Consider the following 21550-nt stretch of genomic DNA (forward strand, 5'->3'; position numbering starts at 1 on the left):
TAAATGCAGACAAATGGTTGGAATGGCAAAAGGTAAACTGCTGGAATTACCTTAACAAAAAGAGTAATTGATAAAAGGTTGAAATAGTAGTTGAAATGCAACCCAAAATTACTTAAAAACAGACAGTTTGCTTTAATATGTAATAATTGTGACAATGTCCACTGTTACACAATCACAAGGGTTAAATATCCAGCAGTGCTATCCATTTAACTTCATCTTCTATGTTTCTCACCTCCTGTCTGGTTGTCAGAGCCCCAAAAGTCCCCACCTCTTCACATCCCAACACACATACACACCAAGGCTCAGCCACAATACAGGCCCTGATCTCAGCCGGGCCACAGGCTAAAGGTCATTCTATTGACCCGTTATTCTCTATCATCACAATCTGTTCCTAAGTGCCACAGCTGGAGCCCCCACACACTCTGCTGCCTCCTCTGATAAGACCAGACTCTCTTCATTGTCCGATAACATAAATATGACACACCAACACACCATCTGAGGGTCCCTGTCTGCACCAGCCAGCCTAATTATATAATTATCCCTTGTCTGATTGTGCCTGTGCAGCTGAGACGAGGGAGGGCCTTTGTGTGGCCGGTGGAATGTGGTGCGCTTGGCATTTTTCAGCGAAAGGGCAGCTTTTTGGAAGCTGCTGCCAGAGCAGAGGAGAGGAGAGGAGAGAGGAGAGGAGGGTGAGATCACGGCTGCTGGTGCCCACTCTTCTTTTTCCCCTCTTTTTCTGTCTCTATCACTCAGTCCATCTTTCTCTTGCCTGTCTCTGGGTCTCTATATCTGCATCTGGATCTAGAGCTCTCTCACTTCTGGACAATTCCATCTCTCTTCTGTCATTCCCGCCCTGTCGATTTCCCCCCTGCCTCTTCACCTCCCTCTCCCCAGCCATTCTCCCCAACACTTAACTCCCCGTTCCTCTCTAAACCTTCAGGTTTGGCAGATCCAGCTGTCTTGCAGATAAAGTGGCCTTTTCGAGATGGAATGCACAGGATTTGGCTCTCCGATGATAAGAGCTTGACAGACTGTTTCAGAGAAGCCGAGCGCCGATGTCTGATAGTGAACTTGGAGGCGACCGCTCCGGCGCATGATAGGAACGCTATTGCTATTGTTTCTGGTGGAGAGCTGTTGAGGGGATAAGAACGACTAGAGCACAAGCAGGTGTTAGGAGAGATTACAGCATAGGCCTAGAAAGCATGCACCTCGTTCTTGAATCAAAGTCAAAAGCAACAAGGCGGGCGTCACATAAACCACGTTCTCCTGCACTACAATACAGGATCCAGACCTTTTTCTGACATTTCCATCAAAAGGGCCCCCCAGTCTTTACATGTCGCTACAGGTGATTTTATGAGTTTTATTACTTTATCAGATGCCTTTTATACTCACTAATGAAAACAGCAGGGCCAAGGGTATTTCGGCGCCAATGCTTTCCCTCTGAATTCCTTCGTATGAGCTCAAGAGCAAGTTGTCATTTCAGCAGATAGCCAAGATAGAGTGCAGTTCCTGAGAAAATATTCACACTTAGTGAACTTATGTGTCAGATCCTTCAACTAGCTCAAAAGTTTTTAAGCAAGGTAGGATGAACCAAGTTCCCTCAACTTTTGGAGTAAATACAGGCATCAGAAGAGCGACCAGAAGTTCATGTTGCCAATCAGCTGCAGTCAATAAGTTTATCAAAGACCTGACGCAGCATTGTTTAACCACAAGTGTAAAACCTGCATGTTGTTTGCAGCTGAAACACTGGCAACCAACAGCACTTGAGAAATTCCCATAGAATTCCAAGCTGTCCGTCTGATCCCTGTGCCCGCCCGTCAAAGCCCCCCTCTGGTGATCACACAGCATGGAGTATGTGAAAGAATGCTGCCGGGACATAGCGGGACACTGGGGGCCCAGTATTCCCAGCTTAAGCTTCCCTACATGCCCCCAGTGATTTGATAATGACATTAATAGAAGATACAAATAAAAGTGAAAATTTGATAACAAAGTACAAGTGAAGACAGTGCCAACAGACCCCGAGACAAAATGTTTAAATAAACAGAGTTGGATGAGAGAAATAGTTTGCGTGCTGGAGCCAAGAGTAGGACCTCTCCCACTATCGGCATGGCTGTGAGAGCTCCATTGTTTTGCCCATCTCAAATAGCCCTGACAAATTGTGCTGAATGTAGAACCTCTGTCTAAACTAGAGGCATCTTCCAAAAACATGCTGGCACCGTGCCAGAGCAGCATTTTCCCATCAGTGAAATGATCGTCAGCCAGGATGCTCCACAGTGCCCCTGCTGGTCAGTGCAGTTACTGTCGATGTAAATGTGTAGATTAAATGTTAAAATGGACTAATATCTAATCATTTTGGGTGGTATCATAAGGCTTTGATTAGCCATTTTTGCAAGACCCTTCAAAATAAAAGCTTAAAAAGTGTGTTTCAGTTCTCATGATATATTATGTCATAAGGAAACTTTTTTTCTCTCTTGCTAACAAAACTTTTCCTGCAAACCTCCATCCTCCTTTTCTGTTCCCCTTCCTCTATTGCGTACCCAGCTGACAGGTGGAGAGTGAGGGAGAAAAAGACCAGACTTTTCCTGGTATTCACTGTCTATGCACTAATCATGAGCTCATGTCACATTGTAAAGATGAAGTCTACTGTATGTTACAGAGTATGAAATACCACGCTGGGAGAGAACAATGAGAGGGGTTTATTGGGCAAAAATATCAGAGGTAATAATGTGCATGAGTAATGATCTGTGGATACATTGTTTATAAGTAGTTCCATTCAAATGGGGATTATAGAATAGACATCAAAACTCTGAGCGTGAATGGCAGTTGAATGGTGCCACCATGTGATAGTTTACATTTATTGCAGGTATGATTTTATAAACTCATTCCCATTACATGCAGCTTCCATTATATGTAGAGCTGAAATATATGGTCAAATAATCAATAACAATTCTTATCTATTTTGTGTATTTTTTTCCAGTAAATATACAGTACTGTGCAAAAGTCTTAGGGAGGTGTGAAAAAAAACACCTGGATGAATGAATGCTGGTTTGATGGCAAAGGGTGCTCACACCAAATATTGATTTGATTTAGATTTTTCTTCTCTTCTCTCACTTTGCATTTTGTTATTTGATTAAAAAAAAACTGTTAACATTCCTATTTTTATAAAGCATTTTTATTTAACCTGCCTAATATATATATATATATATATATATACATATATATATATATATATATATATATATATATATATATATATACATATATATATATACATATATATACATATATATATATATATATACATATATATATACATATATATATATATACATATATATATACATATATACATATATACATATATATATATATATATATATATATATATATATATATATATATATATATATATATATATATATATATATATATAAATCATATATAGGTTAAATTTTATGCAACCTCTCTTTAAACAGATTTATGTAATATCAATAATTAAAAAAAAAAAAAAAAACTCTGATCCGAGCAATAAATCTGAATTGAGCACTAATGGTTGCAGTGTAAACGCAGCCTAAATATCTAGGAGACAAACCAAACTATCAATTTGATTACATTCACTTTTTTTTAAAATACTATGATGAGTATTTTTTTTCCTATTTAAAAAAAAAAACTATTTTAGGGCAAACACATAATTAATAAAATGTAGATAATAGATTATTATTTAAAAAAAACTGGAAAATAACGTGGATAAAGGTAGTAAATCTTATAAAAGCACAAGATAAAAATATTAAAAAAGTTTGAAATACAGCTTTTGTTAAAACTATCAAACTAATTTGTTATTAATGCATCTTTCAAAATGGCAAATACAAAAATACTACAATATCAGATACTGTATATAGCAATGGAATGTGTACATTATGGCTTTGTACCTACATCCAAGACATAATGGTAATTGTAGGTATAAAGATCATTTGTTCGTTAAATGTACTTGTGTGTGATCAGCTCAGTGTATTTACAACATAACCATTAATTTCTATAGTGGAAGGCCTGCAGTCATTCCCGAGAGCTTGTTTCTGTACAGTGAGGCGATGGCAGTCGATGTGTCTGAACTCAGCTGCAAAAAGGCCAAACAGGCAGAAGAAGAACATGACCAGGGCCCACTCACACACAGCTGCTTCAGAGCGGAAGCCTGTGTTGCTGAGTACGGTCACTGAAGGAGGAGCGGTCAAGGAGCAAAACACTAAATAAAATGCACATCATGGTGTATTAAACAATAAATAAAACATGTTGTAAAAATGACGCGTGAGATCTAGTTCATGTTTGTTGTACCTTCTTCTTGTACCTGTAGTTTGTGGTTGAATGGTCGTTTTTTAATCCATCATTAAAAAGACTTATGAAAACAAAAACAGCCATTGCATATTTTTTAAGCAACATGATCTCACAGAAATCCGTGAAATAGCCACGGATTTCGCTTAACTCAAAATCCGTGGAATAGCCACGGATTCGCTCAAATTTCCGTGAAACTGACACGGATTTCGCTACAATGCAAGTTAATGACAGTCATATCCCGTGGCTATTCCAACATACAAAGTGATTATGTACATTCACTGAGTGAATATTTAGAAAATAAAACATATATTTCTTGCTACAAATGTGATAAAAAATCATTTTTTATGCAGAAACTAAGTCAAAATATTGATTTTTCACTAAAAATGAGAGAACTGTCCGCCATGTTTTTTGTTCTGACCGCTGGGACCTTGAAAGTCACGTGACTTGGAACAAACCAATAGCCACGGGATATGACTGTCATTAACTTGCATTGTAGCGAAATCCGTGTCAGTTTCACGGAAATTTGAGCGATTCCGTGGCTATTCCACGGATTTTGAGTTAAGCGAAATCCATGGCTATTTCACGGATTTCTGTGAGACCAGGTTGTTTTTAAGCGATGTTAAAGAGTGTGAAAACTGGCGAGCAATTGACTTTGGAAGTCAAAACAGTCAGTTAAAGTAATGAATACATGGTTGAAATAGTCAAGTAGTAGATGAATGATTGAAATAATACGTAAATTAAGTAAATGGTACATGCTAAAACCACTAAAGATAATGGACACAGGTAAAGCGTATAAAAGTTGCAGTCATAAACTGTATAAGAGAAGTCGATGTAGCCAATGCAGAAGTGTCTAAATCCTGCATTCTTTGCTAACAGAAGTCTAATTATTTAGCAGTCTATGAGAAAATCACCCTACTTCTCATTTGATTTATTACCCCATTGAACATTTTCCTAATGAGTTTATGGTCTTCATTGTTAGTTTTCAAGTCTTCTTTAATAAAGCATGATTTTAATTTAGTAAATTATGGTCCAATTTAGAGTAAAATAGACTAAAAATAAAACTTGAGGCAATGCTACATTGTGATTGACAAGTGACTACAGCGGATCACCCCTTCAATCAGTTAAGAGGCGTAGCAATGCGTATTCATGGTGTATACACTGTGTATAGTTTTTGGTGTTGTATTTTTACCTTTAAAAAGTTATGAAAGTTATTTGTACCATTGAATGTACGGTTCGGTGTTCGATTGTACTAAAAGACATTCTAAGGAGTCAGCTGTTCATTTTTCAAGATTGTTTTTGCTAGCCAAAATTAGCATCACAATTCATATCAGTTTACATAAATTATGGGTGCATCTTGCTAACTAAGCTACAGTGGTGGAAAAAGTATCCCTTATTTGAGTAAAAGTTTTATTACCACACTGCAGAATTACTCCACTACAAGTAAAAGTCCTGCATTCAAAATTTACTCCAGTAAAAGTACAAAATTATCAGCATCAAAATGTACTTGAAGTATCAAAAGTAAAAGTACTTGCTATGCAGAATGGACCCATTTAGATTGTTATATATATTCTAAATATATTATTAGATTATTATTATTATTGATGCATTTATGTAAACAGTGTTTGAATCTTCTCAAGGCAAGGCTGATTTTAATTACTTAATATACTGTTATGAGGTTTAATTTAAAAAAAAATGTCTGATCACTTTAAATTGATCATGTGTTTACTTAGTTATATTCCACCATGCTAAGCTAGCTAGCATTATCTTAGTAATCCATGTCTTACTCCTCCTCCTCCTCAAGGACTCATCACCTTACCTGGACATTACACTTACACTAATATGTTTCTTCTTAATGCAACCTAAAACGAAGGATACTAGCGATGACCAGTATGGTACAGAGGACGCAGCAGGTCGCTCTGGCAGGTCCGACCCAGCATCGGTCCTGAGACGGCTGACCTCTGTAGGTCAGAAACAGCTGGACCCAGAAGTAGGCCAGGCCCACGAAGAAAGCCAGCATGGCTCCCAGAAGGTGAATACTTTTTGACACTGATTGCTAAGTGGTGACATCAGAGGGAGATTTTAGTGAGCACAGAGTGATTATTATGAGTTAGAAAAAGAGTAAAGTTCTTTATTATATTTATTTATTTTTGGTAGCTGCTACCTGGAAGTTGCCAAGGAGGGAGATTCCTACAGAGGAGATGAATCCCAGAAGGATGCTGGCTATGTTGACCTTTCCATGGTCTCCAAAGTCCCTAACCTGCTGGAAACGGATCACCACGACCCACAGGGCTGAGAGCCAGAGAGAGAGAAACAGAGAGAGAGAGAGAGAGAGAGAGAGAGAGAGAGAGTATTTAGGAATTTAGGAATAAAATTAAGTTCAACTGGACACTTTAAGGATGCAGTTCATGAGCTGAGAGAGAAAGCACGCCGGGCTTTCTATGCTATAAAGAAAAATATACAAACTGAAATACCAATTCGAATTTGGCTAAAATTAATTGAATGTGTTATTGAACCAATTGCACTTTATGGCAGTGAGGTGTGGGGTCCACTTACAAAACAAGAATTTACTCAGTGGGATAAACACCCCATTGAGACCCTGCATGCAGAGTTCTGTAAAATCCTTCTACATGTCCAGAGGAAGGCCACAAACAATGCATGCAGGGCAGAATTAGGCAAATACCCACTAATAATCAAAATACAAAAAAGAGCAATTAACTTTTGGACACATCTAAAACTAAGTGACCCCCTCTCATATCATTTCCAAGCCCTGCAATACCAGGAGATGAGCAACAGGAGCCCCCTGAGCCAGCTGGTCCTGAGGCTGAGGTCACAAACCTGCACCACAGACACAGCCCAGGGACAGAGCACTGCACCAATCAGACCCAACCAAATTACAAAACAGCTAAAACAAGACTACATCACCTATTGGCAAACACAAACCAAAACACAGAGCAAAATGCAGTGCTACTTGGATCTGAAGCGACAGTACACCACAGCAGATTATTTGAGCACGGTGACGGATCCACAGCTGAGACGAACCTTGACAAAGTACAGAGTGAGTGAACACAGACTGGCTGTGGAAACAGGGAGACACAGGAAGAGCTGGCTCCCTGCAGAGCAGAGGCTGTGCTGCCACTGCAGCCTCAGTCAGCCTGAGACAGAGCTACACTTCCTCACCAAATGTCAAAAATATGAACTAATTAGAGAAACATATTTCCAAAAATTTGAATCCGTCAAAAAAGGTTTTTTAAAATGGTCAGATGAGGAAAAACTGCCGCTCCTCCTCGGGGAAGGGTCACAGAGCTCTAGATTAGCAGCACTCTATGTTTCTGCCTGTCACACACTGAGAGACAGCCAGTGACACACAGCTGTTGGTTGTTTTGTTTTTATTTATTTTTTAAATTTTACTTTTCTTATTTTTTTTGCTGGGACAGTTAGATTGTATAAATTATATGTTGATTGTAATTCAATGATTGTAAATATTGCTTTCTTTTATTGTTATTAGTTTTTCTTTTCATCTAAAATGAATAACAGAATTATAATTTATTGTAAATATTGCTTTCCTTATCTTGTTATCTTTTTTCTGATGCTTGCTTTGGCAATATATACATTGTTATGTCATGCCAATAAAGCCAATTGAATTGAAAAAAAATTGAATTGAGAGAGAGAGAGAGAGAGAGAGAGAGAGAGAGAGAGAGAGAGAGAGAGAGACGAATTCCTTTAAAATGAATGATAGAATTATAATAAATTTATTGTAAACATTGTTTTCCTTACTGTTATCTTTTTTTTAAACTTCTGACGCTTGCTTTGGCAATATGTAAAGTGTTACGTCATGCCAATAAAGCCAACTGAATTGAATTGAATTGAATTGACAGAGAGAAAGCGAGCGAGAGAGAGAGAGCGAGAGAGAGGAGAGACAGAGAGCGAATGAGAGAGAGCAAACGCGAGAGAGCGAACGCGAGAGAGCAAACGAGAGAGAGCAAACGAGAGAGAGCGAACGAGAGAGACAGAGAGAGAGAGAGACAGAGAGAGAGAGAGCGAGCGAACGAGAGAGAGACAGAGAGAGAGAGAGGAGAGGAGAGAGAGCGAACGAGAGAGAGCGCAAACGAGAGAGAGCGAACGAGAGAGAGAGCGAGAGAGAGACAGACAGAGAGCGAGCGAGCGAGAGAGAAAGAGAGAGAGAGAGAGCAAATGTGAGAGAGAGAGAGACAGAGATCGGGCGAGAGAGAGAGCGAGAGAGGAGAGACAGAGAGCGAACGAGAGATAGAGAGAGAGCGAGAGAGAGAGACAGAGAGAATTATAATAATTTATTGTAAATATTGCTTTCCTTACTGATATCTTTTTTTTCTGACGCTTGCTTTGGCAATATGTACAGTGTTACGTCATGCCAATAAAGCCGATTGAATTGAATTGAATTGAATTGAATTGAGAGAGAGACAGAGAGAGAGAGGAGAGCGAACAAGAGAGAGTGAGAGAGAGGAGAGAGAGAGAACGAGAGAAAGAGAGAGACAGAGAGAGAGCGAGAGAGTGAGAGACAGAGAAAGAGAGAGACAGAGAGAGCCAACGAGAGAGCGAGAGAGAGAGAGAGAGAGAGAGAGAGAGAGAGAGAGGGAGAAGAGGAGGCCAGAAGATGGTGGATGAAGATGCTCGAGAAGTTACTTCAGAGCTATGAGTAAAGTTAATTTCAAAGGAAGCCTTAAAACCCTCCTAACGCTGAAATAAATAAATAAATAAAGACTTCAAATGGAGACTTGAATACTACTGCCCTGATTAATCGTAGCTTTAATTAAAGCACCAAAGCTAGAGCATATGATGGACAGTACTTCAGTAAACGAAGGCTCCAAGGACCAAGAATGGCATGAATATATCTTTCATTACCTAAGACAGAGCAGACGTTGCAGATCTGGGAGAAGAGACAGCTCTGAGGGTTGTAAGTGCCACACTGACTGATGGGAGGATGAGAAAATATGATCATTAGCATCCATTCGTTTTAATTGGGTCGACATGTTGTTGTTTTGCTTTGACTGCTTCAGGCTTCATCAGGTCTCAGTGGAGTCGTACCAACCTGATGTAAGGGAATCCTTCTGTGAGGTTGACGGATCCGTTCGTTACAGATACAGCAAACCTGAAGGGAAGAAAACAACTCTATTGTGACCCAGTGTCCAGTGGTGTGTGTGTATGATAAACAAAACTCTTCATAATTATACTTGTATTAGACACTTGTATAGAAACATTTAAGCAAAAATTTTAAGAGAGATAAAAACATACACCTGTTGGCTTTACTTTAAACAACAGCATTTTTGTATTAAACTCAGGAGCATTGGGTTATTTTAATGTATTATAATATAAATTATATTTTAAAAGTATATATATATATATATATATATATATATATATCGAATACTAAACAATTATATATATAATTGTTTAATATTATATATATATATATAATTGTTTTATATATATATAATTGTTTAATATTATATATATATATATCGAATACTAAACAATTTATATATATATATATATATATATATATAAATTGTTTAGACATGGAATCTCATTTTATTCAATATTATAGCCCAAAGTAAATAAAAAATAAAATAAATGGGCCAATAAATGTATATATATATATATATATAAATATATATATATATATATATAAATCAATATAGCTCAAGAACATTTAGCAAAGGATTGCTTTTATTTTATATGAAACATTTTATTTATTTGTGATATTAATGTTTATTATTTTTATCTATTACACATTGACAAATTTTTAGATTTATATCTACATTCACGTATTTATTTCAGGGTTTATTATATAGCTATATTATTTATTTAATACTTAATAAAATGACACAGTAAGTTTAGTTATTTGTTTTATTTATTGGCTTGTTGCGGCTGTGTAATAATGTCAATATTGCCACCAAAAAAATTAAATATAAAAAGATGTATTAACAAGTTACATAAACAATACTACGCTAAATGTTGCATAGTAAAACTTTTTTAAATAAGTCAGTATATGTTTTATTCAAGTTACACTCAGAAGTTTTCTCAATAAAGCTGACTTCCTTTGTGGTTGAGTTTTGAGGAATGAGATAAGATGATAACAGACAGATTCTATGACAGCAGCAAGAACGTGTTAATGAAGGAGGAAGCTCAATACTCACACAGTCCAAATTCCCACAGTGCCAAATAGAGCCAGACACACAGGGAGCAATGCCCACAGCCACATGTTGCTACAGCTGCTGCTGCTGCTCGGTTCATGGAGGGAAACACACACACACATGCACACACACGCATACCAATGACCTTACACACACACCTCTCCCTTACAAAACAAAGAGGTCATAGCAGGTAAAGTAAAAATACATAGAGGGAAATGGACATATGTCAAAGTGAAAGTGTAAAAATAAAACATAACATGAATGAACAGTGCGAAAGACGTGTACTCACTGTTTGAGATGCAGCTCTCTGTGAAAACTTAACCCACAGGAACTTATTCCATCTTTACTATTACCTTAATGACACTAAACGCATGGTGAGCTCGGCATGCAGTGATAAGTCAACTTTATGTCAGCAGTGTATGATCACAGTGGTTTTAAGTGTGGCGGGAGGAAGGGAGGAGACTGAGAGGGTGAACACAGGGAACATATAGAGATTTAAAAAGTGGAGATACTTGAAAACAAACCAAAAAAAACATCTCACTTAATTTCCTGTAGTGGGAATTATGGAGTGGTGCACTACACCACACGTTACGGTAACATGCCTGGGGCCGGGCTGGACTTTGAGCTGGAGTTTTTTAGATTTATAACCTCTTGAACTAGTTCCTCCCCCTTCTAACAGCGTGTTTCCCCTCCTCAACAGCTTACCTTTTCCTTTCTGTTAACAAAGCAAACCACAAAGTCAAAACACTCCAAACTGGGTCGTAAATTTCAAACAGTTTAAATAATAACAAGTGAAATGCACGCTCAGCAGCCATATTCAGGCTTTGGTACAATGTTAATGTAATAAAGTGGCGGATTAATAATTCACTTAAGTATGTAATTTGCTTTTTTTATTAACAGAGAAGGTTGTAAAAGCTGTTACCGCACACGGCCTTTGGTTCCTGTCAATGATAAGAACGTTACTAATATAATTTATGACCAAAGTATCATTAATGGTTAGAATTGTGATCTATTCAGTGTATGATTTTAAATATACAGTACAGGCCAAAAGTTTGGACACACCTTCTCATTCAATGTTTTTCCTTTATTTTCATGACTACTGACATTGTAAATTCATCAAAACTATGAATGAACACATGTGGAATTATGTACTTAACAAAAAAGTGTGAAATAACTGAAAACATGTCTTATAATCTAGGAAGCAAAGGGTGGCTACTTTGAGGAATCTAAAATACAAGACATGTTTTCAGTTATTTCACACTTTTTTTGTTAAGTACATAATTCCATATGTGTTTATTCATAGTTTTGATGCCTTCAGTGAGAATCTACAATGTAAATAGTCATGAAAATAAAGAAAAACGCATTGAATGAGATGGGTGTGTCCAAACTTTTGGCCTGTACTGTATTTCATCCTGTTCTGTCGTTATTTAAATGCAGAAATTAAAAGATGAGAGATGATATGAATTAATTCAGCGATTGTTCTTTATTGAGTGGCATCGTTCAGCATGGTCACACACCATGATGAAGTCTCATTCTCTTGGTTTGTGTGTAGTCATTGTGTCCGTGTGTGTGTGTGTCAGAGCTCGAGCTCGATCTTGACGTCCATCTTAGCCTTGTACGGCTCCAGCAGGGGGCGCACCTCTTCAGACAGGAACCTGGCCACCTGGAGGACAGCAGATATAAGACAGCGTTAGTGTACAGACGGCAGGATGGCAGCTAGATTAAAGACGGGGGGGCTGTTCATTGTCGTACCTGCTGGGGAGCGCGGCCGATAAAGGTCTTTGGCTCCAGTATGGCGTCCAGCTGCCCCAGAATGGGGGCGAAGTAGGGGTCTTTCTGGACTCTGGCCAGCAGGTCGTTATCGCCGCCCTCCTGTTTGACCACAGCTGCTGCCTCCTGGGACAGGACACGAATCTTCTCGTGGCAGTCCTGAAGGAGCAGAGACGTGATATTTTCAGCACAAAAGGTTAATTAAAGGAGGTCAGGACACACTGGGGCTGTGCCCAGTGTCTTCTATTGTGGTTTTTAAATGAAGCTTACAATGTGCTGTCATAAATTAGGAAAAAGGTCTTCAATTTAAATCAATTCAAAATTATTCTCCTTATTGTAACTAACAGTGTAGGAGCTGAAATAGATTTTTATGATGTTTGTTTGCTTGTGGTATAAATGCACAGGTGCATCTCAATATATTAGAATATGATGAAAAGTCAGTTTCCAGTAGTTCAAGTCAAACAGCTCCAACCAAGTATTGAGTCATATAGATGACATACTTTTCAGATGCCAACATTTCCATATTAAACATACTTTTTAAAATTGGTCTTTTGTAAAAAAAAAAAATAAATAATAATAATCATTTCTGAGACACTGAATTGTAGGTCTTCATTAACTGTAAGCCATAATCATTATAATTAGAAGAAATTAAATAAATTGAAACATGAACTGTTTCACTCTGTGTAATGGATCTATATAATGTGTTATTTCCACTTTTTTAAATTTAATTACTGACATAAGTAAACTTTCTATGATATTCTAATTTATTGAGATGCACCTGTAATGCTGTGGTTGATTTTCTGTTAAACCAGCTGTTAATGCAGTTGTGGGCTACAATCTGAGTAGAGCAAACGTTTTTTTGATCCAAGTGAAAATGTTGTTTCTGAAAGGCAAAATGGCAACAAATATGTAGTAAAGGAGAATATTTTGTTCTGACAAAAATGTGAATTTTGGAAATTATTACATCCAACTCTTTTAGTTCTGTCAAAATAAAAGTTTCTGGCTGTTTTTGGCTGATTTCCTCCCGAAAACGCTCGTCTAAACGCGGAATAAAAAGTGATGACGCGACGCCACTTTTGCGTCTTCTGTTCAGACCGTCATCGTGTAAACGTAGCCAATATCGATATAAAAGTCATCCGGTAGAGCCCACAGGAAACAGTGAGCTGCTGTTACAATACAAACAACACCAGTACCTGTCTGTTTCCTCCGGCCTGCACCATCGCCATGATGATGTTCTCTGTGGCCATGAAGGGCAGCTCATGGCGGATGTGCCTCTCGATGACTTTGGGGTAGACCACCAGTCCCTCTGTGACGTTCTGCAGAGTGCTGAGGATGATGTCGGCTGTCAGGAAGGACTCGGGCAGGGAGATGCGCCTGCACATGAGCGAGGGGTAAAATGAGTGAAGCAAGCAAGAGAGAAGCCTCAGGGCAACAACTTCTGTAATATCTCACACATGCATGTATGTGTGTGTCTGGGGTGCTGACCTGTTGGCGCTGTCGTCCAGCGTCCTCTCCAGCCACTGGACCGACGCCGTCTGCAGCGGGTCGGCCATCAGTGCCACCAGATGTCGGGCCAAGCTGCAGCAACGCTCTGCGCGCATGGGGTTCCTCTTGTAGGGCATGGCACTGGAACCTGGAGGAGGAGGAAGAAAAAAAACTATCATGCTCACATTGGCCCTCATTTATCAAACGAGCATACGACAGAAAGTGAGCGTAAAGTGGGCGTACGATCATTTCTACAAGCCTCGGCATTTATCAATTTAGACGTGAGCGGAGGGTACGATCAGATCTCAGTCTGCTCTCAGCTCGTGTATGCAAATTTGAGTCAGCGTGAAGTGCACACGTCTGGGTCGGAGAATTGATCTTAGACTATTGTATCGATGCCTGGAGCTGATCAAACTCTGCCGTGTTTTGTTTTTTAATGGTGACAAACCAACATGTTTAGACTACATAATTTATCATTAAAACATAATCCAAAATTAAATACACCCTGCGATCGTGAAATTCTTTAAACAGAATACCAGCCGAGGCTATAAAATGTTGTTGTCTTCTGCTATTAAATGTTTACTGTTATCCTGCTCCGACACCGGAGCGTCAGCGTCTCCTTCACCAGCGGTGCTGCCCGAATAGAAACATTTCCAATCAGCGATGCCACATGCTCCTCTGACTAGGACATCATTATTAGTAAATGTAAAGAGGTGAATAATATATCTCCATCATCATAATGATAATGATATTTGGATATTATATAGGCTTTTAGGATTTATATATCACAATGTATAAATGAATTACTCAAACCTCGACGGGACTTTAATAGTCCGCTACTCTGCTGACAGCACCACTGATTTCCTTCCTTTTCACTTTTTAAGCTGCCAAACAAAATTAGTTTGTTGTGTTGCAGCTGTTGGACGTCAGCGTTTCACTTTCTGACTCTGAGAAATTCCCCTTCTTTTGGGATTAAAACTTAATTTAAAACATTGTTTACCTCCTTCAAGCAAAAAGCTGTGAAAACTTCTAAGTCTGTGCTCCAAATGTAAAATATTCACTAAACTTGTTTGAGTTTATAACTATAAGTACTTTTATTTCATAAACCTCTGTTGCTGCGTATTTCTTTAATATGTCTATATTGCCCCTATTGTTAATTGTAACGGTGCACTTTGCTAATAAAGTTGACTTTAGGGGGGGAAATCCTCTTTTTGGCCGTATTGCGTCCTTCGGTGTCGTAAACTCTGGAGGCGAGTCATCTGAATCGGGTATATATTAGGGCGTGACATTTAAATTACGCTTGTTTCGAGCCGCCACATTTATCAACAGCCGATCATTCTTATGCTGTGATTGGAGAGATACGATCGTTTGATAAATCCCACGTGAACCCGGTCGTAAGACGAAATATACACTCGGATCTGCGCTGGTTTCTACGCTCGCTTGATAAATGAGGGCCATAGTCTGTAAAGATACCTGCATTACATTATGTGTCAGAATGTGATCCCACTGTATAAGGCGAGTAGTGCGTGAATTTACCAATCTGCTCCTTCTCAAAAGGCTCCTCGATCTCCTTGAGGTTGGCAAGCAGGCGGATGTCCGTACAGATCTGCAGCAGACAGACAGATCAAAAATAAGCTTCATGGAGTTTCATGCTAATTTCAGATCCTACTTTAAAAGTCAGGTGAAAGAGCAGGTTTATTAGAGCACTTGCAGAGTTCCCATTAGACACCACTAGATGGCAGCGTTACTCTACGTGTCTCCAGCTCCTGCAGCGTACCTTATGAACAGTAGCTCCCAGACTGGCCAGGCAGGACAGAGAGTCCACGTCCACCTTACGGCTGTAGGTCTGTCCAGTTACCAGGTAGGATCTGTGTAGCATGGGACAGCATCATCAGAGCCAATAATAAGAAGCAAGTCTGCATAACCTGTTAAATAATACGTTTATACGGTAAAATCTTCCCAAATGTGACAGGTTTGGGTATCAAATCCATGCTTGTTTGTCTTATATTATTAATAATCACATTTCTTCCATGATTCTGGGAGAACAGATGATATGACATGATTCTACAGAATATTAGAGGCAGGTATTGTGAATCTTATTATTTTGGTACATAACATACTTTTTGAAACCGGCCATCTCTGTCACCATTCTGTCAAGGTCTTCCACCTGGAAGGAAAATGATTAAACATGAGAATTGTTTCACTTAAATACACAATAATAAACTTTTTTTATGGAAAATCAAATCACCATTGTATCTATACCGGGGTTACAATGTACTGGGCACATGGGAGAAAATATGGTCATTTTTAATATATATTTTTTATACTATTTTTGAACTATTTTTATAAAAGACTAACATTGTCAAATCATGTAGATTTGTTTATTTTTATGGATGACTTATGCATTTTATTTCAAATTAAATAAGTCCCATCAATAGGCATCACATGCTTCCTATATTATATATATTTGCTTCTTTTTTTTGTGAGACTGTGATGGGGTACACCTCAGATCTTTTACGAGATTCAGGGGACATGCTCGCCCGAGAGAAAATTTAGTACATTTTGAAATGAATTGGATCAATCTGGTGCAAATTTAAGAGGCTACATCTATGGAGAACTTTTTGCTTTTGTAAACAATTTTGGTAAACAAGATGGTGAGCCATCTACCCGGGGGCCGACCTGGAGCCGGTTGGAGTGAGCCACCACAGAGGAAATGTCTGTGACGAGGGTCAGCTGGTTGATGTTGAATCCCCCTGGGCAGACTACGCGAACCCCACCCGTTGAGAAGTTTAACAATATTTTAAGTTCATTATGAAACCGTAGCGGGACAAATGAGATCGTGTTGGGCCGCTTCAGTATGACTGGAGAGATTTAAATGTATCAGACTTCAACAGATTTTCCAAGGTTTAAAACTGGTAATTACCCAATAATGGAAACTAGGGATGGGAATAATTAATCGATGACTGATTAATGGTCGTTAAGAATTTGGTCGATCACATGGAATTTTTAATCCATCTGTGTATTTTTTTATTTTATTTTATCTCTGATAATTTATGACTGCGTATCAGTACTTACTGAACTGAAACATGGCCAGGCGTTCAGTTCTGCGGCCGTACGTGAATAAGCCAATGAGCTTGAGTTGGATAAAGCTACAGTTTGCAAACTGAAAGTTGCAATAACAATTATAAAACACACAGAAATAAGAGTATTATTTTGAGCAAAACTAGCTTACTTATTAAACCTTGCTAGCATGAATTAGGTTAGGTTTAATTTGATCCAAAACTCATTTAAACACAAAACACTCAGGATCAAGATTCTTTTCGTCCTTTCAAAATAAAAGCATCTGTTATCAAAACAGGCTGTATATATCTTTTATTTTGCCAATGTATGCATGCAGCGATCAGATTAATTGATCGTTGACTTTATAGATAATCAAGTTGGCAGGTTTCTTCCAAACGCCCATCCCTAATGGCAACCCTGGTCTACATGACAACGTATTGATGATGTTTACCTTGTCATGGTCCCCCTGAAACAGCTGCAGGAAGCTGGCCTGGGTGCCAGTGGTCCCCTTAACCCCCCGGAAACGCAGGTCATCACGGGCTCGCTGCAGGTTGCGCATGTCCATGGCCAGGTCCTGCAGCCACAGACATGCTCGCTTTCCTACCGTGGTGAGCTGGGCAGGCCTGTGGGCAAAGGAAGGGGAGAGGGGAAATGTGTAAACACAGCATGTTCTTCAATCACAAACACCAAGCTAAGGAAACATTACTAACAAGATGTATGTGATGAGGCGCCCCTCAGAGAGGTGCAGCTGTGTTCAGACTCACTGGTAGTGTGTGAAGCCAAGCGTGGGGAGGTCAGCGTACTTTTCTGCAAAGTTTGCCAGTCTGTCAATGACTCGGGCCAACTGTGGAAAAAAAAGAGTTTAGCAGTGAATTATTTCATAACACACTGTTGATTTTCAACCCTGGCATGTTGAGCTTATTCATGTATTCCATGTGTGGTGTGACAAAAAAAAACTGCAAAAGAATTACTGTGGTGATTATTTCTACATTGTTGACTTGTTACTGAACAGCTGAGGCTTGCAAAGGAAAAAAAAAAAAATCATATACCAATTTCATAGATGCACAACTGGATGTGTGTGCGTGTTTTCTGGGAAACAGCTGAGCCTCACCTTAGGCAAGAGAATGTCAAATCCGTCACGCAGCATAATCAGATCCTGAGGAGGAAAAACAAAACCACTTAGAGAACATGAGAACTTTTAAAGAAAGCACTACATGCATAACCCCAATGCAGTATTGTGTTCTCCAGATGGGCGCCGTGTTTTCAAGGGCACAAAACAAGTGATCCATGTTATTTTAATCATTAAGCATACACTGTATAAAAGAAGTGGGAGAAGCCATCGTGATTGCACCTATTGGTGTGGACTACCGTTATGAAGCCCCAAGTTTGGTGTTTTAGCTGCCACCATCTTTGTTTTTGAAGAGTTTGGATGAGAGAGTGGAGCTGGGGAGAAGCGAGGGCTGGATTTAATTGAGAACTCAAATGCTAATTTATCAGCTAAGGCTAGCGCCACTCAGCTTGGTTAACAAGGTGTATCCATAATTCACATTAACTTTAATATTAATTGGGATGCTTATTTTGATGAGTGTAAAACAGGCTTAAAATAAAACCCATACCCTGCTTTATCATCTGTTTTACTCTAAATGGGACCATCATTTACTAAATGTATTGAAGATGACTTCAAACTGGCAATTGAGATCATAAACTCTTTAAGAAAATGCTTACTGAGGTAATAAAACAATTGAGAAGTAGGGTAATTTTTTCATAGATTTGTTTACAAACGGACTTGTTTTTTTGTGACCTGTGGAGCCGCCCCCTGCTGGCCATTAGAAAGAATACATGTTTAAGGCTTTTCAGATACAGACACTACATACACTTCTTTTACACAGTCTGTGTCTACAAGACAGGTTGGAGAGAAAAAAAATGAGATTCCTGTCCATGTAACTGAATGAATAATGCAGGCTACAGTAGCCCTGTTTAATTATAATTACAGTGTTGTCTCCCACGTAGCAGGAGGTGGCACCGAGGTGGATGATGGGAGCAGCGGCGGGGCAGCAGTGTGCAAAGGTGTGGACGTGAGCCATGACATCGTGCCTGAGCTTGCGCTCCTCCTCGGCCGCCATGGCGAAGTCGATGTCCACTTGATGGCTCTCCATCTCCAGAATCTGGGCATCTGTGATGGGCAGACCCAAAGCCTGAGGAGGACAACAGTGAAGACAGGGAGAGAGAGGGGAGACACGGTAAAGACTTTGCTGCTAGTCCTTTAGAGTAAACCTTGTTAGATAATGGATTTTATTATCCTTGTTACTTTGATTGCTTTTCTCTTCTTATTCTTTTAAGATAAAAAATAATCAGGTTAAGATGTTTGGAGGAGACGGCCTGATGACATTAGATGTCCTACTGTCTCTTCCACAGTCTTGAAAGGCATGTGCCCTCCTCGTGAGATCCTGATTAGATTGGAGGGTTTTTTTATTGGGATGGAGCAGTCATGTGATGGGACTAAAGAACGAGATAATTGGGAAATTGAGTATCCGCCTCCCTCATGTTACAACACAGCTCAAGACCTAAAAAATATAAAATTCTGAATGTGAGCAGATCATTTCCAATTTCCAGGCAAATGGTGACCCAACATAAGAAATTACATAAAAAACAAAGAAAAACTATAAAGCGTGCAGAAGTAAGGCTGGGCTCGGCTCAGGCTGTTAACATGCAGCCACTCAGGGCTTCCAGTTACTGTGACATTCTCTGCATGCTATTTCCACACATGAGCCACACAGCGGCAGCCACAGGCCTCACGAACTCTGCAGGGAAACTGCAGCAAAGCTCAACCCCTGAAGAAGAACTAAAAATACAGGAGAAGTAGAAGAAATGGACTCTGATGAGCTCTGATTAGAGTGTGTGTGTGTGTCATGTGAGTTAATACATATGAGAGGGTCTGTCACTAGTTAACCCCTGCTGCCCTCTTTAATATGACATATGCAGAATTCGTTTACAGGAATTATAAGATTTGCATAATTAGTGTTTATGATATCCAGAGAGTAAAGTTAATAGATGCTATGAAATCAGCAGCAGCCGCAAAATACTGCTTGGTCTTTCTTCTGTCTTTCTGACAAACCTTCTCCACTGTGTGCTGAACATGAGCTGAGGGATCACATGCATGTTTGGTTTGAGAGCTAAATGTCAAGATGTTTCAGAGGGTATTTTCTAAAGGCAACTGAAGCCCAGAGTCACTCCGTGCGACCAAACACTGTTCAAGCCGACATTAGGGCAGAGTTGTTTATTAGAATTTGATTTTTAAAAATGCAATAGGAGCTTATGTTCATATAGCTTTGTGTCAAAATAAGTACTGTGGTGCTACAGAGATGTCCCAAAATACAAATTATATTCTACAGAGTATGAAACAAATCTCATGTAACAGATCCTTAACATAAAAAAGATAAATACAATTGTATGTATATAAATACAATAACTATATATGATATATTTATATTAATTCCCTCCCAAATTGTGTATCATGTCCCAGGTGCAATATCAGTCAAAATAAACGCAATAAGCAGTAAGGACTCAGCCTTGAATGGGGTGCAGGCCCTGTCAGCTACCAGACATCTCCAAAAATGTTTATAAAATGATGCTATGATTTTCTCTGTCAAAGGACAGATGGTGTCTGTAAAGCCCTTTGAGGTGAATCTGTGATTTGTGGTTCTAGATTATATAAATAAAATTGAATCGAGTTTGCAGTGTTTGTAATCCCTAGATAGCTTTAAAAAAAGATTTTTGATTGCTAAATTTGATATTTATAATGTAAAATGTCAGGGAAAGGGGGGAAATTCATTGCACTTATCAGACGGATTATGCAATACATTCACTTTCACAAGGTTTCTGTGTAAATTGAAGCTGTTATAACTAAAAACACTTTAATAAGGATAAATTATCCCCAGCCCCTCCCACACCTAAAGCTGTTTATTGTTATTGTTTATATTTCATAAAGTGTTTTTATGCTATTTGTATGTTACATGGGGTGAAGAGAGATAGAATTCTTTGTCTTTTTACTTACAACTAACTTTTTCTACTAGACCTTCAACAACTCCAGAACATGTTGTACTTAATAAAAGCTTATGTCTTTTTTTGCCTCTGGGAATTTACTCCTATGCACCTATTACAAATATTTTTTGAAGGTGTGCATTAACCTTCACAGAGAAGAGAGTGGTCCAAGCAGTAGACATGTCTCTGCCCAGTTCAGGCTCTTAAATGGGGTCCCCCTTAAAACTATATTTAGAGCAGGGAACTTGATATGGCTCTCTGAAGGTCGCAATCTTTAGTTCATAAGCCTTACAATAAAGCATGTTAAAAGTGTGCATGAAAACAGAACAAAAGCGAGGACTCAGGCTATGTTTGCTATTCTGCAGCAACATGTGTCAAACCTTCTCAGCCTTGGCCAGGTAGATCCACAGCTTTCTCCAGGTTGTGAATTTCTTCCTGTCACTGAAGTTGTAGGCCATTTCCTTGCTGGCATACCTCGACACCAGCGGGGAACGGTACTTCATGAACTCGTCGGCTCCCTCCATGTTTGTAAAAGACGAGCTGCTGTCCGCTAAAACACACAAAAGTCTGCCCTGCACCTTCACCTCCACACACTAGCTCCCCAAGTAGCCGCGCCGAGCTCTGCTTGTATCACATGGGCAAAGATAGCTTTTTTTTACGACACTACGAGCCGGAGTACGGCGTGAGGTCAGAGT

The 21550-nt window shown here is 39.1% G+C and overlaps 2 protein-coding genes across 3 annotated transcripts; both read right to left on the minus strand.

Annotated features, from left to right (window-relative positions):
- Positions 1-3475: 3475 nt before the first annotated feature.
- On the minus strand, positions 3476-10825 carry tmem150b (transmembrane protein 150B). Of its 2 annotated transcripts, XR_009395488.1 has the most exons (7): positions 10503-10825; positions 9395-9454; positions 9208-9275; positions 6491-6618; positions 6205-6382; positions 3672-4210; positions 3476-3579 (listed from the first exon to the last, which is right to left on the minus strand). XR_009395488.1 is itself a non-coding variant. In XM_059348450.1 (6 exons), exons 1-6 carry the CDS (start codon positions 10619-10621, stop codon positions 3999-4001), a joined length of 765 nt encoding a protein of 254 aa, XP_059204433.1. In that variant the 5' UTR covers positions 10622-10825; the 3' UTR covers positions 3665-3998. The 2 variants fall into 2 exon arrangements, 1 of the variants encoding a protein (XP_059204433.1); XM_059348450.1 differs by lacking the exon at positions 3476-3579 and having other exon boundaries at positions 3665-4210.
- Positions 10826-11959: 1134 nt separating this feature from the next.
- Positions 11960-21479, minus strand: adsl (adenylosuccinate lyase). The gene is made up of 12 exons (XM_059348196.1): positions 21236-21479; positions 18806-19009; positions 17926-17970; positions 17579-17658; positions 17266-17437; positions 15875-15921; positions 15532-15622; positions 15291-15360; positions 13755-13902; positions 13463-13643; positions 12252-12428; positions 11960-12162 (listed from the first exon to the last, which is right to left on the minus strand). Exons 1-12 carry the CDS (start codon positions 21377-21379, stop codon positions 12076-12078), a joined length of 1446 nt encoding a protein of 481 aa, XP_059204179.1. The 5' UTR covers positions 21380-21479; the 3' UTR covers positions 11960-12075.
- Between the last annotated feature and the right edge of the window lie 71 nt (positions 21480-21550).

This window comes from Centropristis striata, chromosome 13, assembly GCF_030273125.1.
Source record: "Centropristis striata isolate RG_2023a ecotype Rhode Island chromosome 13, C.striata_1.0, whole genome shotgun sequence".
Lineage (NCBI taxonomy): Eukaryota > Metazoa > Chordata > Actinopteri > Perciformes > Serranidae > Centropristis > Centropristis striata.

Excerpts from the sequence above, each read along its gene's own strand:
- tmem150b (XM_059348450.1), bottom strand. The coding sequence starts at position 10,621 with ATGTGTGTGTGTGTTTCCCTCCATGAACCGAGCAGCAGCAGCAGCTGT. Across the intron at positions 9,455-10,502 it reads ACTGTGGGAATTTGGACTGT|GTTTGCTGTATCTGTAACGA; the intron begins GTGAGTATTGAG and ends TCTTCCCTTCAG. Across the intron at positions 9,276-9,394 it reads GAAGGATTCCCTTACATCAG|TCAGTGTGGCACTTACAACC; the intron begins GTTGGTACGACT and ends TCCTCCCATCAG.
- adsl (XM_059348196.1), bottom strand. The coding sequence starts at position 21,379 with ATGGAGGGAGCCGACGAGTTCATGAAGTACCGTTCCCCGCTGGTGTCG. Across the intron at positions 17,438-17,578 it reads CTTGGCTTCACACACTACCA|GCCTGCCCAGCTCACCACGG; the intron begins GTGAGTCTGAAC and ends CTTTGCCCACAG. Across the intron at positions 12,429-13,462 it reads AGGCCGGAGGAAACAGACAG|GACTGCCACGAGAAGATTCG; the intron begins GTACTGGTGTTG and ends CTGCTCCTTCAG.